Source organism: Schistocerca piceifrons, chromosome 2 (genome assembly GCF_021461385.2).
Source record: "Schistocerca piceifrons isolate TAMUIC-IGC-003096 chromosome 2, iqSchPice1.1, whole genome shotgun sequence".
NCBI lineage: Eukaryota > Metazoa > Arthropoda > Insecta > Orthoptera > Acrididae > Schistocerca > Schistocerca piceifrons.
In genome coordinates, this window is record NC_060139.1 from 1,033,327,830 (window position 1) to 1,033,353,617 (window position 25,788).

The following is a 25,788-nucleotide window of genomic DNA, read 5'->3' on the forward strand; positions in this document are numbered from 1 at the left end:
CACCACTGCAGGCTGTTAACGAATGTACGAGCATATGCAATTAGTTCACAGACTTGAGGATGCGTCGAAGACTTCTTAAACAATAGAACCCAGCATATTGTCTTGGAGGGCGGGCGTTCATCAGAGAGAAAGGTTTCGTCAGGATTACCCCAGGGAAGTGTGATAGGACATATACATAAATGATTTGGCGGACAGAGTGGGCAGCAACCTGCAGTTGTTTGCTGATGATGCCGTGGTCTACGGTAAGGTGTCGAAGTTGAGTGACTGTAGGAAAATACAAGACGACTTAGACAAAATTTCCAGTTGGTGTGATGAATGGCAACTAGTCATAAATGTGAAAAAATGTAAGTTGATGCGGATGAGTAGGAAGATCAAACCAGTAATGTTCGGATACAGTATTACTTGTGTCCTGCTTGACACAGTCAAGTCGTTTAAATATTTGGATATAACTCTGCAAAGCGATATGAGGTGGAACAAACATGTGAGAACTATGGTAGGGAAGACGAATGTTCGACTTCGGTTTATTGGGAAAAGTTTAGGAAAGAGTGGTTCATCTATAAAGGAGACCGCATAGAGGATTTCTTGAGTACTGCTCGAGTGTTCAAGATCCGTACCAGGTCGGACTGAAGGAAGACATCGAAGCAGTTCAGGGACGGGCTGCTAGATTTGTTACCGGTAGGTTCGAACAACGCGTAAGCGTTATGGAGATACTTCTGGAACGCAAATGGAAGTCTCTGGAGGCAAGGCGACGATCTTTTCGAGAAACACCATTGAGAAAATTTAGAGAAGCGTCATTTGAAGCTGACTGCGGAACGATTGTACTTCCGCCAACATACATTGCGCGTAAGGACCAGGCAGATGAGATACGAGAAATTAGGGCTCATAAGGAGGCATACAGACAGTCGTTTTCCCCTCGCTATATTTGCGAGTGGAACAGGAAAGGAAATGACAAGTACTGGTACAGGGTACCCTCCGCCACGCACCATACGGTGGTTTCCGGAGTATCTTTGTAGATGTAGATGTGTTTTCGATGTTAACAATTTTCTTCTTTGTAGAAACGCTTTTCTTGCCGTTGCCAACCTAAATTTTATATCCTCCCTACTTCTTCCATCATCAGTGATTTTCCTGCCCAAATAACAAAAATCATCTACTACCTACAGAGCCTCGTTTCCTAATCTAATTCCCTCAGCATCACCTGATTTAATTCTCCTTGTTTTGCTTTTGTTCATGCTCATCTTATACACATTTTTCATTTCACTGTCCAATTCTTTCAAGTGCTTTTCCAAGTCCTCTACTGTCTCCGACACAACTACAGTGTCATGGGCAGTCTCTAACTTTAATTACTAATCCAAATTTTCTTTGGTTTCCTTTGCTCCTTGTTGAATGTACTTAACGAATAACATTAGGGATAGGCTACAACTATGTCTCACTCCCTTCCCAACCACTGATTCTCTTTCACGACCCTCGACTCTTATAATCACCGTCTGGTTTCTGTACAAGTTGTAAACAGTCTTTTGCTCCTTGTCTTTTACCCATGCTGCCTTTAGAATTTGAAAGAGAGTACTGGAGTCGTTTTCTTTCTCTAGATCTACAAATGCTATGAACTTAGGTGTGCCTTTCCTTAACCTATTTTTTAAGATAAGTCGTAGGGTCAGTATTGGCTCATGTGTTCCTATATTTCTCCGGAATCCAAACTGATCGACCCCGATTTTGGTTTCTACTAGTTTTTTTTTCATTCTTCTGTAAAGAATTCGTGTCAGTACTGTGTAACCATGACTTATTAAATTGACAGCTTCGATAATATTCACACCTGTCACCACCTGCTTTCTTTGGAACTGGAATTACCGTATTATCCTTGAAGTCCGACGGTATTCCGACTGTCTCATACATCTTGCAAACCAGATGGGAGTGTTTGTCATGGCTAGCTCCCCCAATGCGATCAGCAGTTCTGACGATTTGTCATCTACACCCAAAACCTTGTTTCGACTTCGGTATTTCACTGTTCTATCAAATTCTTCTTGCAGTATCATGTCTCACACATCATGTTCATCTACGTCCTCTTACAGTTCTATAACACTGCCTTCAGTTCCCTTGTACAAACTCTGTATAAACTCCTTCCACCTTTTAGCTTTCTCTTCCTTGTTTTGGACTGGTATTCATACAGCTGCTTCTCTTTTCTCCAAAGGCCTCTTTAAATTTCCTGTGGGCGGTATCTGTCTATCGCAACTTTTTGATAATTATGTATACTGGCGGAAAAAGTGGTACACCTTGAAAGACGACGTTGAGTTTCATCAGATCATGGCATATATCACCTGGGGGGATAGTAGATGTACTGATAATGGCTTCAGTGCCGTCCGCCAACAGATAGTGATATAGCTAGCAAAATGTCGTCTGTGTTGTCGCGTCCAAGCACAGTTTTGTAGTGTGATCAGGACGTTGACGACAATCTGAGGGTTGTTTGAGTGTCCACCTTTATTGTCGAGATGAGAGGGAGAAAGCTCTCTGAGGTAGAACTGGGTGGTTGTTGGTTACAGTGGTAATCTTTTAGGACTAATAGCAGGCTGGGCATGCTGAAGAATTCAGTATTTATTTAAGTAATAGCTTTATTTTCTTTGATAACTTATAAAAGAGGTGCCAGTTCCTAATCCCTTTCTGTATTACTTGTCAGACTCAATTTACTAATATCAACAGGCCACTCGCCTAAGTCTACAAGAGACAATTACTATTCCGAAAATTGTTCTCGTTAATTACGAAGCTACAAGTGCTAGCTGTTCCTTGAGACAAAGACAGATCGTCTCTGTTCAGAGCTATTGCCCAGACATATCTTGCAGTTGCTGTGTGTGTCTCCAGATCTGATCACCGACTTCTCGCTGCGAACATTACTTCTGCATACTCAGATTGCGGTGGACTGCCGTACTACTACTCTCGGACTCCTCTGTCAGACTTCTCCATCAGAATTCTCCATCAATCTTCTCCATCAGACTGACTCTTCTCATTTTATCTCTTGCTCATATGCCGTCTAAGTTGCAGATGACCCTCGATAATAACCTTTCGGGATATTTCCATTACCTGGTTCCCTTGACACGTAAATACTTTAATGTCGGATTTCTCCTAGAGGTTTCTGCTCGATCTTACCACTTACGGATACTGCAATTATTTCGTTGACGTCAGGGCTTGTATCCCTTGGCGTAGTCTCAAATAGTACCATCACATGTTTAGTCCGTCATCTGATGGGCTACTGGAGGACCCTACTTTACATAACATATGGAACACTTCTATTGTCCAACTGCAGTTAAAACAATGTCTTAATGTGCGTGGTTTGATCGTATACGTCTTATCTCTCTCCCCTTCACAAATATCCTCCACCAGGGTTTCTCAATGCTTAAACTCTGAGGTTTCTAACTTCATGAAGTGACAATTCTTCTCAGTTTATTTCATCTGACAAGTACTGCTTAATAAAATCATTATTATTATTATTATTATTTTGGGACTGGACAATGTATGCTCTCTAATAGGGAATTCTCACGGCCAGAAGACTTCGTGTAGTGTAAAGGTGTGAAGCTAGCAGGCAACCATGCCATGGAGACGCAGTCATGCTTCCTACAACCAACTGAGCGAGTTGGGTTAAGGTGTAGCCTTCCGAGTGGTGGCATGGTCCTTTCGGACTATTGCCACGCTATTTGGACGGGCTGCGTGAGTTATGTAACGATCTTGGCATCAGTGATCAAAGTGAACCTACATCCATATATATGTATCTCTACGTTCACACAGGATAGGCGCCCGCCAGGATCGTCGTATTGTAGGGGTAGCAGTGGTATGTCATACAGCTACCATAGCATAGAACATGAACTATTGCGAACTGGTTACTAGCGGTGGGACTCTAGCCCTCCACTCACACCATAGCATCGATATGCACTGCTCGGCCGATGCCGTAAGAGGATCACTTGGAAGATGGAATGGCGCCGCGTGGTCTTCAGCAACGAAAGCAGATCCTACCTGCACACAAGTGACAGTCCTTCACGCATACGATGTATACCTGGTGAGCGCTGACTTGTAGAGCGTATTCGTCGAAGACACATTGTCTCCACCCCAGGCTTTATGGTCTGGGGTGCGATAAGCTACAACCCTCGTTCACTTTGGTGTGCCTGGTGGGGATGCCAACCAGTTCTCGGTACGTGCAGAATGTTGTTAGACTTGTTCTTTTGCCATTCTTGTAACAGAAAGGTGATGTGTTGTTCCACACACAGCACATGAAACTCAACTCTGCAAGATGTGCAGCAACTTCCCTAGCCACCACGATCTCTGTACTTGTCTCCAATTGAGCACGTGCGGGATGTGACTGGACGAGAATTGACTCGCGTGACTCGTCAGCCAACGGCTGTTACAGAACTTCGAGAACAGGTCGAGCAGGCGTGGAATTACGTATCTCACGACAGTATTCGCCACCTGTACTATCGATTGGATACCAGAGTAGGCCCCTGCATTGCCGCGCATGGAGGCTAGACAAACTTTGGATGTTTTAGCATGGGTCGATACCTTTTACGTCAGATGCTCTTTTGCTATTTATCAGTAAATGTAATCAATTCATGTACTCCATACTCACTGTTGCAACAATAAATCTTGAGTGAATTACAAACCTCTAAAAGCGAGTACTGGCTTTTTATATATAGCGATGAGTGTTGTACAGGCTCGTTGCAAGTGGGTGACATAGACTGCAGCATCAACTAACTCAGTGGCAGCATGGTGGGTGACCACTGGTGACGAACGCGACCGTGGTTAATTATGGCAGGGGCGGGCTCATGAGCGCACAGCGCTGCACGTGTGCAGAAAGTTTCATATCAGCGCACACTCTGCTGCAGAGTGAAAATCTCATTCTGCAAATCATATTTGTTTTAAATACAAGCTGTAACGATCGTGAGCGTTAGTTACAATCGTCGACCGGGGCAGTGGCGACAGCCGGCAGGTTGCGGCAGTGTAGTACCAGGCTAAGCTGCGGACGTTGATGAGAAGCGAACACTACGTAGGGAACGTTGTATTTCAAGAACCGGAAAATGCAGAGTGAATCAAGGAAACGGAGAAGTGGAGATTTGCCATCTTTTAAAAAGGAATGGGAGACTCATTTTTTTTTAAAAAAATTCTTTAAGATAACCATTATAATTAGTACAAGTTAACCCACTTCCTTAGCTCATTAGCGGGTCCTAACAGTTATACATTTTTTATTAAATTGTGCAGCTAGTTTTTTAGTTTTATAGTGAGCTACAGTTGCTAACAACAATGGGCATTTAATATCTACATCTAATGTTTGTACCTAATTCCTATAACTAATTGAATTTATATATATATTCTGCAGCGTCACATGTGCGCCAGTGAGAATATAAACCTACTATAATATACCTTGTTCTTCGAGCTAATCCCGAAGAACATGCCCCTGGCACTGGGCAGGCCTCGACGTTATAATTCGCTGCAGTACCTATTCTAATTTCCTATATCTAAGTCCTACAAACTAACTTATCCTACGTCATGTCCGGTGTGTGTCATAATCGGTGGTTGATCCCTACTCCCCCTAGTCCTGCACATGGCGGATTCCAACACGGATGAAGTCGGCCAGTCCACGCACAGGCGGCATGGGAAAAGGGCTCTTGATCGAAATCGGTGATTATTGTCCTTGATATTTACTGTATCTCTCTTAGATATTCAGTTAGAACTTTTCGTGATACCTCGTTTGCCAAGGTGTTTAGGGTCTGAAAAGTTTCCTCTCGTCTGAGCAGTTGATACGTGTCATGGTTGGGTAGTCTGTCTCGTAGTGTGTTTGCGACATCATTGAAGAGGGGACATTCGTAAACAACATGCTCGGGTGTACCCTCCGGATCGCCACAGTCACACGCTGATGTTGCCCTTTTCCCAAATCGACATAAGTACGTCGGGTAGGGTCCATTTTTTGTTTGTGCAAAAAGGTGACAATTCGAAATGTGTAATGTGGTGTCACCGCCAGACACCACACTTGCTAGGTGGTAGCCTTTACATCGGCCGCGGTCCGGTAGTATACGTCGGACCCGCGTGTCGCCACTGTCAGTGATTGAAGACCGAGCGCCGCCACACGGCAGGTCTAGAGAGACTTACTGGCACTCGCCCCAGTTGTACAGCTGACTTAGCCATAGATGGATCACTGACAACTACGCTCTCATTTGCCGAGACGATAGTTAGCATAGCCTTCAGCTACGTCATTTGCTACGACCTAGCAAGGCGCCATAGCATTTGATATTATTTTATATTGTGGTTATAACATGTACCGTCAAGAGAGATGTTCTACAGTTGTGGATTAAAGTTAAGTATTACATCAACTACGTACTTTATTTGCTACTATTAATTCCTTTAACTGTTCCAGACCTCACGCCAATCTGCGTGAGCTTAACGCGTGCCTTTCAGCTTCCTCTCATTGTGACTTGGCTGTCTTCATAAGGACGTGTACAATTTATTGTCGGATTCTGAGCGGATAGAGAAATTGACTGAGCTTAAGAAGAGCGATCTCACGATATTAGATGAATCTGACGTAAGTTGCCGTTGTGACGAGAGATCTGCGACTTTCTGTCGACATGTCTTTCATCCAACTGATTTAACATTTTATGGAGCACTGCTTTCAATTGTTCAGGACGACAGCAATGATAGCCCAGCGGTACGTGCAAGTTATAAGACTGTGCTTAATATAGCGAGAGCTGGAAAACCATTTGCTGAAGGTGAGTTTATAAAGAGTGCATCAATGACGCTACTGATTTACTTTGCCCACTGAATGCAAATCAGTTTCGAGCTATCACTTTTTCTCGGCGAACTGTGAGTGCTATGACAGGTGACGTTTGCCGTCAATTAAGGAGTGCAGTGCAGGAGTTTATTGCATATTCCATCGCACTTGATGATTCCACATATATTTCAGATACCCCGCAATTATTGATTTATGTTTGCGGCATGGACACTGCTCTGTACATAACAGGATTTTTTTAGATATTATATCTTTAAAAAGCACGACCACCGGCGCCGACATCCTAAAAGCCATTGAAGAAGCTGTCGATTCAGCTGGCTTAAACTGGGAACGTTTTGTGTCTGTGACAACAGACGGAGCACCTGCAAAGACAGGGGAACAAATGGGATTTGTTGGATTACTAAGAAAAAAGCTACAGCGTGCAGAAGAATCATTGTACAGCATCCACTGCATTTTGCACCAAGAAGTACTCTGTGCAAAAGCAGCAAAACTGGGGGACGTCATGCAAGTGGTTATTCGGACAGTTAATTATTTGAGATCCCACGGGCTTACACATAGACAGTTTCATATATATTTAACTGAAATTGCGAAAGAGCACGGTAACATACCATATCACAGTGAAGGCCGCTGGCTTAGCCACGGTAATGTACTCAAAAGATTTTTTGAGCTGAGAATACCAATAAATCAGTTTTTAAAGGACAAAGGAAGGTACGACCCCAAGTTAGAAGATCCAGAGTTGGTTGCCGACCTTGCATTTTTAGTGGACATTACCGGACACATGAATGCATGGAACACAAGTTTACAAGGAGAAAATCAGCTAATTTGTGAAATGGCTGAAAAGGTACAAGCTTTCACTAGCAAGCTTGAGCTGTGGGAACGACAGCTCTCGTCAGGTAACGCAGTGCATTTCCCTACTCTGTCTACTGTGCGAGAACAAAACTGCAAAGATTAGATTACATTAGATTAGTACTTGTTCCACAGATCACGAATACGACACTTCGTAATGATGTGGAACGTGTCAGGTTAATAAAAGGTGTCTATACACGATATTACATTACACAGAATATGTTTTCATACTTAGTGCAATAAAAGAGGAATTTTTCAAGCGATTTGGGAATATATCATATTTATCCCAAGCTTTTGAATGGTTCTCGATACCATTTGCTGTTTCTGTAGATGATATTCATCCCAATTTGCAAATGGAATTAATAGATCTGCAGTTTAATTCTCGTGTGAGAGATAAGTTCCTTTAGGCAAGACGTGTAATATGCTTTTATCACGACTTTACACAGGAAGAGTTTCCTCGTCTCCATCGCGAAGCCGGAAGATAATGTCAGTGTTTGGCTCGACATAGGTTTGTGAGAGATTTTTTTCTGTTATGAAAATTAATAAGTCTTGGTTAAGAGCAAATATCAGTGATGAAAATTTATGCAACTCTTTGCGTTTGTGTGTAGAAATTTAGTTCCATACATTAAAAGTATTGTAAACATCTGTGATAAATAAAACGTATCGTAGGTAATAGGTACTCTTTCAACCCCATGACTTCTTTCAAGCACTCCTATTAACCTTATTCCTTTATTCAATAAAGCAAGCTATGAAACAAAACGCATTGCAAAGAAAGGAGCGGAGAGATGGTACGGTGGGGAGGGGAGAGAAGCGGGTGGCCAGTATGCCCCTGTGTGCACGCAGAACACCTAACTGCACGCGTGCAAGTGCACCGCACACGTGCAGGATTCCTGCCCGCCCCTGAGTTATGGCGTCGGTCGATCTTCTCGCGAGGCGACTCATTTAATAGCAAGGCTGGACACTCCACGCTAGGCTCCAAGGTAACAGAGACTAAATCATGCTGAAGTCTACACTCATGCCCTTAATTTAAGGATAATGCTGATACATGGTGAAACAACGCTCTGGTGGGCGATTTGCGCGTTTAAATCACCTCGCGGTTTGACCACGCGGTGCATTTGACCTGCGGTCGTCGCACGGTGGCGCTGGCAGCAGTCCACATACGCAGACGTGTGTTGGTGCATGTCAGAGTACGGTGCAGCGAGTAAGTGTGCAGACATTTCCAGACGTGCTAATGGTGACTGGGTGTTGAAAATCGCTCAAAGAACACATATTGATGACGTTATGACGGGTAGAATACTAGGGCGACTGGAGGCTGGCTCAAAATGGCTCTGAGCACTGTGGGACTTAACATCTAAGGCCATCAGTCCCCTGGAACTTAAAACTACTTAAACCTAACTAACCTAAGGACGTCATATACATCAATGCCCGAGGCAGGATTCGAACCTGCGACCGTAGCAGTCACGCGGTTCCGGACTGAAGACTGGAGGCTGGTCAAACACAGCAGTTCGTAGCATGGGCCCTCCGTGTGCCACAAAGTGTGATCTCAAGATTATGCCAACGATTCCAGCAGACAGGAAACGTGTCCAGGCGCTACAACACGAGACGTCCACAGTGTACAACATCACAAGAAGACCGATATCTCACCATCAGTGCCCGCAGACGGCCACAGAGTACTGTAGGTAGCCTTGCTCTGGGCCTTACCGCAGCCACTGGAACAGTTGTCTCCAGACTCACAGTCTACAGACGACTGAACAGACATGGTTTATTCTCCCAGAGACCTGCAAGGTGCATTCCACTGTCCCCTGGTCACAGGAGAGCCTGTAAAGCCTGGTTGCAAGAACGCAGAACATGGTCATTGGAACAGTGGTCTCAGGTTACGTTCACAGACGAGTCCAGGTATAGTCTAAACAGTGATTCTCGCGGGATTTTCATCTGGCGTGAACCAGGAACCAGGTACCAACCCCTTAATGTCCTTGAAAGGGACCTGTACGGATGTCGTGTTTTGATGGTGTGGAGTGTGATTATGATTGGTGCACGTACACCCCTGCATGTCTTTGACAGAGGAACTGTAACAGGTCAGGCGTATCGGGACGTCATTTTGCACCAGTATGTCCATCTTTTCAGGGGTGCAGTGGGTCCCACCTTCCTCCTGATGGATGATGACGCACGGCCACACCGAGCTGCCATCGTGGAGGAGTACCTTGAAACAGAAGATATGAGGCGAATGGAGTGGCCTGCCTGTTGTCCAGACCTAAACCCCATCGAGCACGTCTGGGATGCTCTCGGTCGACGTATCACTGCACGTCTTCAAATCCTTACGACACTTCAGGAGCTCCGACAGGCATCGGTGAAAGAATGGGAGGCTATACCCCAGCAGCTGCTCGACCACCTGATCCAGAGTATTCCAACCCGTTGTGCGGCCTGTGTATGGTGTTTTGTAGCACATTTGTTTCGGGACGGTTTTCTCAACTTATCACCAATACCGTGTACTTACTGATCTGTGCCGTGTGTGTTCCCAATGTGCCTATGCTATTAGCGACAGTTTCGTGTAGGGCCACGTTCTGTAATTATTCTGAATTTATGAGCATGGCGGCAAACTGCTGTGCCCATGTTCCTTTAGACAAAGAACGGATGAGCAACCGCAAACCAATGGGAAACGAATGACACCCGACTGAGCAACGAATTAGAGACAGATCTCTGAGGCTGAGTGGTGTCCCTGATCATGCTTCAGTGGCTACACAGCTAGAATCGTAGTCCCGATTTCCAACCCAGCAAGGGGGCTGCACTCATCTATTTTTGTTAAGATTATAATGAGATCCAAGGTCCCTTTTAGCTCTAGAGCTGCCTTCAAGACGTGTCGTCAACGCAGGTAAACGTCTTCTTCCGCAACCGTGTAAGCCGTGAACAAATGTTGAACATAAACAGCTATTTCCTAATGGCCGATATAATGCTACGATTTTCAGTGAAACTGATTTATGAAATTATTCTGACATGACTGTCTTATCCTTCCACAACACTCTAGTATATTCACGATTCCACGCATAATTAATTTACGTTTATGTACTTGCTTAATATACCCTATAATCGACTTGTGATTGCAGTCATTCGATGTATAATTTCATAAACTATTGGAATCTGTGATCTGAATTTATTTGTTATAATTTACACTGTCTGACAAAAGGTGAAGCACCCAGAAAGGAAGGAAGAAAATCGAGTCAAACGGTTCAAATGGCTCTGAGCACTATGGGACTCAACTGCTGTGGTCATAAGTCCCCTAGAACTTAGAACTACTTAAACCTAACTAACCTAAGGACATCACACACATCCATTCCCGAGGCAGGATTCGAACCTGCGACCGTAGCGGTCGTGCAGTTCCAGACTGTAGCGCCTTTAACCGCTCGGCCACTCCGGCCGGCAAAATCGAGTCACATTTACGAAGAAGTTGGCAGTCTGAGTCCATTTATCAGAATGACATTGTACCCCATCTTGCCCGGACACACACCCTCATTGGACTGGGAATGATGTCATTGTTGTGTACGTTTCGTACAAAACGGTAAGGTGAGATGGCTACGTAGTGGTGCGGTAACTATCAACATAGGAAAGCTGGACCAGAGTAGAAATGATTAACTAACAAGTGAACACAAAAAACATCAGATTTACTTGGCTTTTATTTCACCAAACGTACGAAAACTCATTACAAATAATGCAGCAACAAATAAAGTCCTGCTCTCAGTGTCGACAAGGAAGAGGCTCACTGTACTAAGCAAGAACTACTGTGTCGTAGCAAAGAGATTCCGAGTGCAAATGGGTTGAGTGGCTGCCACCGGCTGTCCTATATCACAGCAGCAAAGGGCGTTCCGAGTCCAGAGCCAGTGCAGGCTTGGCTCAGCGGGTCCACAACACTGGGTTCGACAGATACTGTGCAACCACTGTTGCCATCTAAAGGAAACTTGCAATTTTGTTGCCAACTTTGCGACGCCTGTGGGGTGATACTACAGTCATAAATTCGCTATCGTCTCTTGAGGCATGCAAGCCCACAACTCTTGTAACAGGTCCTTGATATCCTGAATGCTGGCAATGGGATGGAGTTGGCATGCTAGCTGCTCCCACACATGTTCTGTGGTGGACAGATCAGGGGATCCTGCTGGCCACAGGAGTACCTCAGAATCGTGCAGTTCACAGAGACATATGCCATCTGTAGACAAGCATAGCCCTGTTTTAAAATTGCAGCATGGTACTGGCATTTCAGAGACAAAACATGATGCTGCAGGATCACCGTGCTGAACCACTATGCTGCCTGACTTCCCACAATCGCTACCAGCCTTGAGCTGAAGTCGTACGAAGTACACCATGACATGAGGAGCTAAGACCGCTGTGCATCTCCAGAACATTTGGAGAATGGGTGCTCTGGCCAGGTCGCCGTCATACTCTCCGACTAAGGTCATCTGTGGTAGTGCAGAAATGCAACTCATCGGTGAACAAAGCGTAATGCCATTCTTTAGCAGTCCTTGGTTCCCAGTCATGGTAACTATTTTTTTTTTGTGGTGCTAATGGCGGCCTAAAGCAATTACCTGGTCCGGCTGCTGCCAGTTTCCGACCAATGGTAGGGGATACCACAGAATGTCGCAAGAAGTGCATCACCTGTCCTCAGACGGCCACTGCAGATATGAAGGGGTTGCAATGTGTTTTGTGTACAGTATGGTGAATGTTGTAATGCTCAGATGTAGTCGACTGGAACCTTGACAGCAAGTGTGACTGCCCTGATCACAAGTATGTCTATCATCAAATTCTCATCCAGTTCAACATTGGGCCACTATCTTACGTGAATTCCCCACAAATATGAATATTATACAATTCGATCAGCCACCGAAATGGTGACATAAAGTGAGGTCACTTTAATTTCTGTGAGGCGCTAAAAACACTGATTGACACCAATGTATCTTCAGAGTGATCAGTTAACATCTGACGCTGTACACATCCCTCATACATACACCCTATAAGTCTCGGTAACGGCACTAAACACGAGCAACACTAAAGCATTCGTGTGGCCGTTCTGTCAGTCACAGAGAATTACAGTTCTGATCATATATATACATCCATGCTCATAAATTAAGGTTAATTGCAGAATGTGGTGCCACACAATGTGGCACTATACAAAACTTGCGATAATAGCATAGGTACATAGAGAACACACAAGACATAGATCTGTAAGTTCACGGTATTGGTGATAAGTTGAGAAAAACGTCCCGAAACACATGTGCGACAAATCGCCACTTTTTCCTGCGCATGTACCCCGACATCAATATGGGATATGATCCCCATTCACACGTACGCAGACCGCACAACGGGTTGGCATACTCTGGATCAGGTGGTCGAGCAGCTGCTGGGGTATAGCGTCCCATTCTTGCACCAGTGCCTGCAGGAACTCCTGAAGTGTTGTAGGGGTTTGAAGATGTGCAGTGATACGTCGACTGAGAACATCCCAGACGTGCTCGATGGGGTTTAGGTCTGGAGAACAGGCAGGCCACTCCATTCGCCTGATGCCTTCTGTTTCAAGGTACTCCTCCATAATGGCAGCTCGGTGGGGCCGTGCGTTATCATCCATTAGGAGGAAGGTGGGATCCACTGCACCCCTGAAAAGGCAGAGGTACAGGTGCAAAATGAGGTCCCGATACACCTGATCTGTTATAGTTCCTCTGTCAAAGACATGCATGAGTGTACGTGAACCAATCATAATCCCACCCCACACCATCAAACCATGACTTCCATACAGGTCCCTTTCAAGGACATTAAGGGGTTGGTATCTGATTCCTGGTTGACGCCAGATGAAAACCCGGCGAGAATCACTGTTCAGACTATAACTGGACTCGTCCGTGAACATAATGTGGGACCACTGTTCCAATGAGCATGTACTGTATTCTTGACACCAGGCTTTAGGGGCTCTCCTGTGACCAGGGGTCAGTGGAATGCACCTTACAGGTCTCCGGATGAATAAACCATGTCTGTTCAGTCGCCTGTAGACTGTGTGTCTGGAGACATCTGTTCTAGTGGCTGCGGTAAGGTCCCGAGCAAGGCTACCTGCAGTATTCCGTGGCAGTCTGCGGGCACTGATGGTGAGATATCGGTCTTCTTATGGTGTTGTACGCTGTGGATGTCCCGTGTTGTAGCGCCTGGACACGTTACCTGTCTGCTGGAATCGTTGCCATATTCCTGAGATCACACTTTGTGGCACACAGAGGGCCCATGCTACAACCTGCTGTGTTTGACCAGCCTCCAGTCGCCCTAGCATTCTACCCCTCATAACGTCATAAATATGTGTTCTTTGAGCCATTTTCGACACACAGTCACCATTAGCACGTCTGGAAACGTCTGCACACTTACTCGCTGCACCATACTCTGACATGCACCAACACCCCTTGCGTATGAGGACTGCTGCCAGCGTCACCATGCGACGACCGCAGGCCAGATGCACCGCATACCCCGAGGTGATTTAAACCCGCAAACCGCTCACCAGAGCGTTGTTTCACCATGTATCAGCATTATTCTTAATTTATGAGCATGAATGTACAAGCCTATGGTGTGTACGTGTATGACCATGTCTTCTGGGTGATTCATTTCTTTTGTGGGGCAGTGTATAACACGCTCTTTCTTTGTGTGTGCCTTCACGAAAAAATCTATGATTTACACACCTGTAGTGACAACTTACTGAGATGTAGAAACAAGCTTTGATACTATCTGTGTGACCCAAGGCTGACAGTTACAATAAATGAATGTCGATACTGGTGACAAGTAGAGCTGCTTTCTGGTAATCATATAAACAACAGCGTTCTCCTACCTGCAGAGGTTGATAATGAAGCCGTCATCGACACCTCTCCTCAGCATGTCCTGCACGGCCTCCCTGGTGCAGATGCTCAGACCCAGCACGTTCACGTCCAGGATCAGTTTCCATTCAGACAATGGAGCAGCTGTTGGCAGAGTAATTACTGACATGGAAACTGTCTCAAAATAATCCTGAGAAAAATAATAAGTGTAAACACATTTACGGTTCGGAGTCGCAGAAACTTTTGTGAAATATGTCAGCACTATAAGGGTTGCGGCGTTATTCTGATTTACGTTTATTTATTTACACATCAACTTCCGTAGGACCAAATTGAGGAGCAAATCTCCAAGGCCATGGAACGTGTCAGTATATGAAATAACAACATAAAAGTAATAACAGGTAAAAATAAAATATTTATGAACCAAAATAAAGTGAAACCATAAGTTAAGGTAAACGCAATCAACAATATAACATAATAATCAGTTTAATTCTACAAGGAACTCCTCAGCAGAAGAGAAGGAGTTACCTGTGAGGAAAATCTTCGGTTTCGATTTGAAAGCGCGTGGCTTACTGCTAACATTTTTGAATTCTTGTGGTAGCTTATTGAAAATGGATGCACCAGAATACCGCACACCTCTCCGTACAAGAATTACGAAAGTCTGATCCAAATGCAGGTTGGATTTCTGCCGAGTATTAACTGAGTGAAAGCTGCTTGTTCTTGGGAATAAGCTGATATTGTTAAAGGAAACGACAGAAAAGAATATATATTTTGAGAAGCCAATGTCGGAATACCAGACTAGTGAACAGGGGTCGACGTGAGATTCGCAAACTTACACCGCTTATTGCCCGAACCGCCCGTTTCTGAGCCAAAAGTATCCTATTAGAATGGGAAGAGTTACCCCAAAATATAATACCATACGACATAAGCGAGTGCAAATAAGCAAAGTAGACTAATTTTCGTATCGAACGATCACATACTTCAGACACCGTTTGAATAGTAAAAATGGCAGCATTAAGTCTTTGAACAAGAGCCTGAACGTGGGCTTTCCACGACAGTTTAGTATCTATCTGAACACACAGAAATTTGAACTGTGCAATTGCACTAATCAATGCCTATTCTGTGAGATTAAAACGTCGAGTTTTGTTGAATTGTGTGTTAGGAACTGTAAAACCTGAGACTTACTGTCAGTTAGTGTTAGTTTATTTTCTACAAGTTGCACTATTTGAAATTGAGCCAATGTCGCACACAACATCCTTTACTACCAAGTTAGTGCCAGCAGGCATATTATTTATATAAATAAGGAGCAGGAATGGCCCCAACACTGATCCCTGGGGCACCCCCCATGTGGCTGTACTCCACTCAGACCCCACATCACAGCCATTCTCAGCCATAGTTAAATTGAAAAATGTGCCTAGCGTTCGAAACCTTTTGTTTAACCCATCTAGTAGCTCACAGAGAAAAGAGGATATAGCATTTTCAGTTGTTAAACGACTTCTAAAGCTGTACTGTCCATTTGATAGCAAATTATGTCATACAAAATGATCAATTATCGTTACAAACACAGCCTTTTCAATAGCTTTAGCAAACACTGATTGCATAGAAATAGGTCTAAAATTGTCTACATTGTCCTTTTCTCCCTTTTTATAAAGCGGCTTTACTACTGAGTACTTCAATCGTTCAGGAAACTGACAGTGGTCATAGGTGACTTCCTGTTTATCGTAACTTGCAGGAGATAATGTATTTTCTTCTTGCTATTCAGCACACTAAAAGATCTTTTCTTTATAAGAGAAAAACAAATAAAAGGACTTTTTGGTATCTTTATCAGCGAGAACATAATTGAAATTTGCCTACCAGAATCGAGTTCACTATAATGAAGTTATCACCTACCTAAGGGTAAAAGGTACCTAGGAATTAAATGGACCAGTACATTAAAGAACGAGCGCTAATTTTAATGGGAAACCTACAAACAGCACACTGCTCTTCTACAGATAGTAGGGAGAACTGGAAGAATGTAATCTGCTATAGCATGTTAGGTAAGCAAAGACGAGACGGGCTCATCGAGAAGGTCTGAGAGCGACCGACTTGCCCATCTGTTAGCAAAGACTTTTGCGGCCTCGTACTAGGCGTGTTCAAGAAGTGAAACAACGCATTTTTTTCTGAAATCAGGTTTGTTTTAGTCAGGATTCCAGTACACCATATTATTCTCCTCGCCTTTGACTACAACACCTTACTTTTCGACATAATTTCATAATTTCCGTTCATGCGACGGCCTTACGTTACCTTACTGAGATGGCCTGTATATCCGCATTGTACCACTCTACTGGCCGATGGCAGACCCAACGTTTTGCTACAGCAATAGCCTTCCCATCATTCACGTACTACTTCCCGCAGAGTGCATCCTTGGTTGGAGCAAACACTTGGAAGTCGGAAGACGCGAGATCGGGGCTCTAGGCAGGATGAAGAAGAAATGTCCAATGAATTTTTTTTTCAGCTTCTCTCAGGTTCGCAGACGTGTGACTTCTTGTGTTCTCATGGAGATTTTTGTGTTGACGAACAAGCTGAAGCCGTTTCTTCAATTTCCCGAGCATAGCACAATACACTTCACAGGTGACAGTTGCACCATGAGGGAGGACACCAAACAGAAACAAAAGAGCTCCACAAGATCGCCGCCTTAACTTTAATGGCTGAGGTTGCGGCTTTGAATTTTCTCTTCGGAGGAGACAGGTGGTGTGGCACCACTCCATGGATTGCCGTTTCGTTTCCGGTTCGAAGTGATCAGCCCTTGTTTCATCACCTTTGAAGATGATCAACAAGAAATTGTCACGATCAGGCTCTTAAAGCGCAAGTAATTCCACACCAATGATCCTTCAGTGTTCTTTACGGACTTCTGCTGGGCGGCAAGAAGCCCAATCGGCATACACCTCTGAGTAACACAACTGGTGGACAAATGCGACCAGTCAGCGTGCACGAGATCGGACAGGTTTCCGCGACGAGGTTGTGATGATGACAGACGCCTCGCCCAACGACTCTCCGTGCTTTTTTTCACTGCTTGATCTCTGTAGACAGTTTACAAGCGTCTATGAATATCTGCAATGGTTTGCTTTTCCGACAGTAGAAACTCAGTGACAGCTATCTGCTTGGAACGCAGCTCCATTACTGACACCGTTTTGAAGGCTGCGTTTAGTGCCTCCACCAATCGGAACTTCATGAAATTGTAGGGGTTGAAGTGGGGAGGTTCCACGAAGTTGTACAGCAAATTTCGAGCTATGGAAATGGAAATGAGCGTTTGGCGTCATTGGCCTGGAGGCCCCTTACGGGGCAGGTCCGGCCGCCGTTTTTCAGGTCTTATTACATTCGACGACGAATTGGGCGACCTGCGTGCCGGATAGGGGTGAAATGATGATGAAGGCAACACCCAGTCACTGAGCAGAGAAAAACCCCGACCCAGTCGGGAATCGAACCCGGGCCCCTTAGGACGGCAGTCCGTCACGGTGACCATTCAGCTATCGGGGCAGACAATCATGTACAGTGGCTACATCACCGCCAAGTCTTGCTACAACATCGCGGAATGAACATTCATCTTCTCGTGTTACACGACCTCTTCAAACTCGGTAAGCTGTTGATAGTGGCGTCTCGTTGTCTTAGAGGCATTCTCGACTGTCATCAGCTCATTACGTCCAATCTCGAAGGTAACTAACGCTCAGGACCATTACAGTGCGTATTCAAAGCAAACCTGATTTGCAGCCTCGTAGTGGTGCTACTGGCACCACCCTTATACAGCTGCCTTGAACAATGAACTTTCGTTTGTCTCGCACAACTCCTTGATGCTGAGATTTTTTTTCTGTCCATGTAGTTTAATACTGAGTGGACGTCTTTTCAATTTCATTCAAAGAATTTAATACCGCAGATGTAGTTAAGTTATTGTATACACATTATTCCAAGAGGATTATTACAATACTCGTAATGCAACATACTAAAGACTTTTATCAGCGCCCGCATCTCGTGGTCGTGCGGTAGCGTTCTTGCTTCCCACGCCCAGGTTCCCGGGTTCGATTCCCGGCGGGGTCAGGGATTTTCTCTGCCTCGTGATGGCTGGGTGTTGTGTGCTGTCCTTAGGTTAGTTAGGTTTAAGTAGTTCTAAGTTCTAGGGGACTGATGACCATAGCTGTTAAGTCCCATAGTGCTCAGAGCCATTTGAACTTTTATCAGCTCAACAATTCGGACTTGTTAGAAAGTTGTAATGAAATCTAATTTTTTTAACAAAGTGAAAAATGGCAAACGGATACCCCTTCCCGCAGCCACAACGATCCGCATTGGTTGGACCTTGCTGCAGGCTGATCACTCCCCATAGAATCACATATAGTAATCAGAACTGTCGCCCAACAGAATAATGTGATGAAAAGATTGGCCATGAGAAATGAGTTCTGTGTGATGGTTCTCTCAAAAATCATTACTCATCTCGACAAAAAGGGGTTTCATGTATCTGAAGAAAAAAATGTCGGTCACATTGACCCCCAATTTAGGAGAAAGTATCTGTCTCAAATGCATAACACGAATTTTCTGAAACAATTACACTGAGAGAAATAACACAGAACAAATAAAACAACTAAGCTTCATGGATAATGAGTAATCTAATGATTGATTCACTGGACAAAGACCATGAGGATTAAGGATAATCGTTAGACATTCGACATCAAGCGATAACGTTCTTTTTTTCCTTAATTCCCTGATGCCTTAACAGGTGTCCTAGCATCCTGTCCCTTAATCTTGTCAGTGTTTTCCATACATTTCTTTCATCTTCGATTCTGCAGAGAACCTCCTCGTTCCTTATATTACCAGTTAATCTAATTTTCGAGATTCTTCTGTAGCACCACATTTCAAATGATTCCAGTCTCTCTATTCTGGTTTCCACAGTCGTTATTTCACTAACATACAATTCTGTGCTTCAGACATACATTCTCAGAAATTTCTTCGTCAAATAACGCCCAAGTTTAATACTATTAGACTTCTCTTATCCAGGAATGCCGTTTTTGCCTGTGCTAGCATGTTTCTTACGTCCTCCTTGCTCAGCCCGTCATGTGTTATCTTGCCTCCTATGCAGCAGCAGCCCTTGGCTTCATCTAATTCGTAATACCCAATTCTAATGTTAAGTTTCTCGCTATTCTCATTTCCGCTACTTCGTATTACTTCCGCCTTTCTTCGATTTACTCTCAATTCATATTATGTACCAATTAGAGTGTTCATTCCATTCAACAGGTGCTGTAATTCTTTTTCACTTTCACTGAGAATAGCAATACCACCAGCGAATCATGCTTATCCTTTCAGACTGAATTTTAATCTTGCACTTGAATCTTTATTTTATTTTTTTTTAATTTTTTTTTCTCTCACTGCTTCTCCGATCTATAGATTGAATAGTGCGAGTGAAAAACTACATCCTTTTCTTACACCCTTTTTAATCCGACCACTTCGTTCTTGATCTCCCAGTCTTACTGTTCCCTTTTGGTTCTTGTACATATTACATATTACCCATCTTTCCCTATAGCTTCTCCAACTTTTCTCAGAATTTCAAACAGCTCGTATCATTTTACATCGTTGAACGATTTTTCCAGGTCGATAAATCCTTCGAATGTGTCGATTTTTATTCAACACTGCCTTCGTTATCAAGCGCAATGTCAGAAATGCTTCTCTGGTGCTCTTACCTTTCCTAAAGCCGAACTGATCGTAATCTAATAGATCCTCAATTGTCTTTTCCAGTCTTCTATATATTATTCTTGTCAGCAGCTTTGATGCAAGAGCTGTTAAGCTGACTGTGCGATAATTATCGCGTCTGTCGGGTCTCGCTATCTTCGGAAGTGTGTGGTTGATGTTTTTCCGGAAGTCTAATGATATATCTGCAGTCTCATACGTTCTACACATCAACGTGAATAGTCGTTTTGTTGCCACCCACCACCCCCAATGATTTTAGAAAGAATGGAATGTTATCTGTCCCTTCTATCTTATTTCATACTAAGTCCTTTAAAGCTCTTTTAAATTTTGACTCTAATAGTGGAACCCCTGTTTCTTCCCTGTCAACTCTGTTTCTTCTTCTATCACGTCATCAGCCGTCTTACCCCTCTACTCTTTCCATCTATCTGCTCGCTCCTCTGCATTTAATAATGGAATTCCTATTGATCTTTTAATGTTACCACCCTGATTTTAATTTCACTGAATATTATTTTGACTTTCCTATACACTGACTCAGTTCTTCTGACAATCACTACTTCATTTTCGATTTCTTCACATGTTTCATGCAGCCGTTTCGCCTTATCTTCTCTGCAATTTCTATTTATTTCATTGCTAAGTGACTTGCATTTTTGTGTTCCTTAATTTCCCTGAATGATTTCGTACTTTCTTCATTCGTCGATCAGCTGAGGTATCCTCGCAATTACCTTACTTTTACCAACATTTTTCTTTCCAGCTTCTGTGATTGCCTTTTTTAGGATTATCCACGCAAACTGAGAAGTCTACTGAGCCTGAGAGAACATCAAGCCCTTCTCTTCATTCCTTAGCATCTCCGTATCCCACTTCTTTGCAGATTGTTTCTTTCTGTCTCGTCTCTTAAACCTCAGCCAACTCCCCATCATTACTAAATTGGCAGCTGAGTCTATCTGCTTCTGGGTACGCGCTACAATCCAATGTCTACTTCACCATTATGTAATCTAACTGAAATTTTCCCGTATCTCGAGGCTTTTTCCAAGAATGCCATTTGCTCTTGTGATTCACTCGCTGTTTATAGCTGAAAGTTACTGCAGTACACTATTAGTCTTCCTGCACTCTCATTCCTAGTGTCAAGCCCATATTCTCCGCTAACCCTTTCCTATCCGCCTTCCCCTACAATCGCATTCCAATCCCCCATTATTGTTAGGTTTTCATCTCCCGTTACGTACTGCATCACCCGTTCAATATCCTCATATACTTTCTCTATCTCTTCATCTTCTGCTTGCGATGTCGGCATGTATACCTGTACTACTGTTGTCTATACTTCTTATTCCTAGCGAATCCTTCCTGTTACACTATTTTCTGCTGCTGTTATTATCCTATACTCATCTGACCGGAAATTCTTTTCTTCTGTCCATTTCACTTCACTGACCCCCACTGTATCTAGACTGAGCATTTGCATTTCCCTTTTCAGATTTTCTAGCTTCCTTATCACGCTCAAACTTCTATCATTCCACGCTCCAAGTCGTAGGACGTTATCTTTTCGTTGGTCATTTGATCTATTTCTCATGGTCACATCCCCAGCACTATATATTCCGATACGCCGCGCGTGAAAACGAAATTCTTCCAAGGTTTATACTTCGGGTTCCAGTCTTAATAGAAAGGTTGCAGATCTTTTGGATAGACCATGGGTAATGGATCATTTGTATACCCAACAGAAGGATCGTATTAGGGTCACTATCGTACAGTACAGGATCGAACTATGAATACTACACATTTCCTCCTGCTTAGGCAAATGGAGCAAACTTGTTGGTGCTTTTTTGCATTTTTGTTGTCTATGGTGGGCCTTAAGGCGCTTATGGAGACACCATCAGTTCATGGACGGTTCCTTAGCAAATTTCCAAAAAATGTTATTTATAACATTTTTTCGAAGAGAAACCGAACCGTGGATTCCAAGTCGGTTACGCACAGCAATTTCAGCTATGTGCTGAAATTTTTACGATATACTCCTAAGATACCGACCTCTAAGAGCCTTGAAAAGTTTCTTGGTAGCCTTAATGGTTTCCGAGATACAGAGGTTCTAAGTGGTCTTACTTCTACATGTAAAATACGATCGTAAACTGCGGTGTGACGCTAAATCGAAATAATAAATAACCGCAGTAACGTACTCAAATTTTAACGTTATATTCTCTTCATCTAGGCATTTATCTAGAAGTGCCATCTTCCCATTTTCAAAAATCTTTACCGAGAAACAACCCAAAAATATGTCTCCGCAATGTCCTTTCTTTCAGGAGTGCTAGTTCTGCAAGTTTCGCAGAAGAGCTTCGGTAAAGTTTGGAAGGTAGAAGGCGAGATACTGGCACAATTAAAGCTGTGAGGACGGGGCGTGAGTCGTGCTTTGGCAGCTCAGTTGGTAGAGCACTTGCCCGCGAAAGGCAAAGGTCCCGAGTTCGAGTCTCAGTCCGGCACACAGTTTTAATCTGCCAGGAAGTTTCAACCCAAAAATATAGTTTTTGTGTACTAAAACCAGCCGCAGATTCCAAAATGGCTATGCACAGTAAATGGGAGTACTTTTACGATTTATTCCCAAGATCCCGATATAGAACAACCTAGGAAATTTTCTTGATATCTTTATCCGTTTCCGAGATAAAGAGATTCCAAGTTACCGTACTTGTATACGTAAAATCCGGAGTGAGGCGAAAACGTAGTTCGTAAGGTGACGTAAAAGTATGCCATAAAGTGTCTCAGTTATCATCAGAGGATTCTGGTAGCCCATGTTGTACTGAGGTGCATGAAAAAATTGTTTGCATCTAAAACGCGGTCTGAAGCGCAAAATTAGTTTTTCGTTATTTCAATTTCACATAAGTAAACTATCAAAATTTTACCGGCCCATAAAGTTCTTTCCACGACTGACATGTCCTGCTGTAGCAGGGAGGAGAAGGGAACCATCAGAAAAATGCTCTTATCGGGTCAAAAAAAGGCGAATATACTCCAGTTTAGCAGACTGGCTGGAAAATGCGGTACCAGCTGTCTCATTCTACCCTTTTCAGCACCTTTAAAATTTTCCCGAAAATTTTGGCATGCGAGCATAATCGCGCTTTCTGATGCTGAGAGAGAACGGACAGTGGCATTGGGGAAGAGACGGAAAACTAATAAATACTGGACGATAGTAGAGTGGAAATTGATTGTGATATAAAAAAGACGAAGGAGAGAATGGCAGTGTAGGAGAAAGACAGGGATATAGTGACAGAGCAGCGCTAGGGAAAGAGTGAAGGAGACGGTGCCAGTGGGAGAGGAATAAAGAGAGGGAGAAAGTAGAAGTGGGTGAGAAACAGTGATAGTTGAGAGGCAGAATCTATGACTTTGACAACGAGGAAGAGAGAGATAGTGACAATGAGAAGAGACGACAACAGTGGAAAGGAATGGATGTGATAGTAGCAGTAAGAGAGAGCAAGTGGAAGACAGTGACATAGAGATCAGAGTAGTAATAGGACTGAACGGAGACTAGCTGTGAGGCAGGAGACAGTGACAATTAAGGAGACGCAAAGAGATAATGACAGTAAGTCGGGCTGAATGACTGAGTGAAAATGGGCAAGTGAGAGTGGATGGATTTTCCAAAATTTTTGGGAAAAACTTTAAAGGGGCTGTGGAAGGTAGAGTGAGGCAGCTGGTAACCCATTTTTTAGTCAGTCTTTTAAACAGGGACATATTCGACTTTTTTGTGCTTTGATAGGAGAGTTTTTCCTCTGATGACTGATTCACTCAACACAAACCACGAGAATTAAGGAAGAGGGTGATACCGTCATCTTCCAAATCAGTGATGAAAAAAGAAGATCATAGTGTCCGCAGAGTGATTACTCCGACGTTACTGCAAGTTATAGAATGTCACACGCGACTACTATAACTAACTGGGACGTTAATGAGCCTTGGAATGCGCAGTCAGAAGTACTGAAATTCCAGAATCTAACTTAGCCAAAACCATGCGCCTACCGACGATTTATACCTCTCATTCCCGGTCGCCTGTGCTGCTGAATGTTAACATGATTTAAGCTTTAGCAAGGAGTAATGTGGACCAGTGCCGACAGATGGCCGCTGGACGCCGTCTCCTCCGTCAGAAGTAGCTCCGTCTTCGTCCAGAGTCATGGAAGGAGCTTGGTAGTAAGTGTGCTGTCGTCATGGTGTAAAAGTCATGTGTCATGCGCTGATATGAAACTTCCCGGCAGATTAAAACTATGTGCCGGACCGAGACTCGAACTCGGGACCTTTGCCTTTGGCGGGCAAGTGCTCTACCAACTGAGCTACCCAAGGAAGAGTCACGCCCCGACCTCACAGCTTCAATTCTGCCAGTATTTCGTCTCCTACCTTCCAAACTTCACAGAAGCTCTACTGCAAATGTCTCATGTGTTTCTGCTCTCCCCATAGTTAATGTCAACTATCTTTCGTCAGTGGCATGACTCCGTTAATTCTAGTCAACTAAACTGATCATAAGAAAACTGCTAACCCCCCCCCCCCCCTCTATGAGGGACTGTTAGTGGCCTGTCTTTCTGTGAGTAGAATTCCTAAATTCCGGCTTTTCACATATGTTCTTTATTTCCGGTAATTCATGTTTCTCTCACGTATGTAATTCTTAGAATGCTGCCTGCTGTCTACCACTACCTCCTATTTTTTTTAGGAGCAGCCAATGCAGCTCCTTCCTTGAACTACTTCTGATCCCACGAAACAGCCAGAGATGTTTATCTGCGAGTCACATGCCAATCTCCTACTTTCAGGGAGGGCATCCGACTGTGGGAAACCAAATTCTATAGACCCGTGCTCTGACCAAATAGCTTTTGCTTGTAAAAATGGGCAGTATTCTGCAGACAGCTAAGATTGTATCACGGCTCATACCAGCGTTTTAAGGTGAAGTCGCTGGACCCTCATGCTGCGCTGCCCACCGTATTCAAGGAATACGTCTACAGTCGGCGGCGGTCCTAAACCTCAGACAAAGATGCTCACGCCTGAACAAAGCGAAGGGCGGCCTACCCGCCCTGCACGAGGCCCAATCGGCCGTCTGACCGTCTGACAGCAACTGAATAAAACACAATTTTAGTGCCATACGCGTTTCGCCTTTATTTTCTGCAAGGCATCATCAGTGGCCTGGAATATGTAGATATGTTAAAAAAATTATCAATATACCGTAATATTACGTGCAACTGAGGAAGACAGGACTACAAAAAGTTGAAAAAAATTGAATGATTTGTTCAAGAGAAAGAGCTTCGTAAACTGAGCAAGTCAACAACGCTTTACAAATATCATGCCGAATTCTGTCCAATTGGTGTGTTAGACCGTCAAAATCCCGAGCTGGTTGAAGAGCTCTGCCAATAATGCTTGAAACGTTCTCAGCTGGAGAGAGATCTGGCGACCTTGCTGGTCAAGGTATGGTTTGGCAAGCACGAAGACAGGCAGTAGATACGCTCCCCGTATGTGGGCGGGCTCCATCTTTCTGAAAATGAAAACCAGGATCCCTTGCCATGAAGGGGTTTAGAATACCGTTGACGTACCGCTGTGTTCTAAGAGTGCCGCAGATGACAACCCATGGGATTCTACTACGAAAAGGAACAGAACCCAACACTCGTGGTTGCCGGGCCGTATGACTGATGACAGTCAAGTTGGCATCCCACCACTGCCCGG

General features: G+C 44.0%; 1 protein-coding gene across 1 annotated transcript in view; it reads right to left on the reverse strand.

The window, feature by feature from the left end:
* The window catches only part of LOC124777870 (dehydrogenase/reductase SDR family member 11-like), a 141,577-nt gene that overhangs the window by 68,021 nt on the left and 47,768 nt on the right, over positions 1-25,788 (reverse strand). The window contains exon 3 of the mRNA XM_047253410.1: positions 14,436-14,565. Coding sequence (XP_047109366.1) covers positions 14,436-14,565 — 130 coding nt within the window. The remainder of the gene's footprint in view (positions 1-14,435; positions 14,566-25,788) is intronic.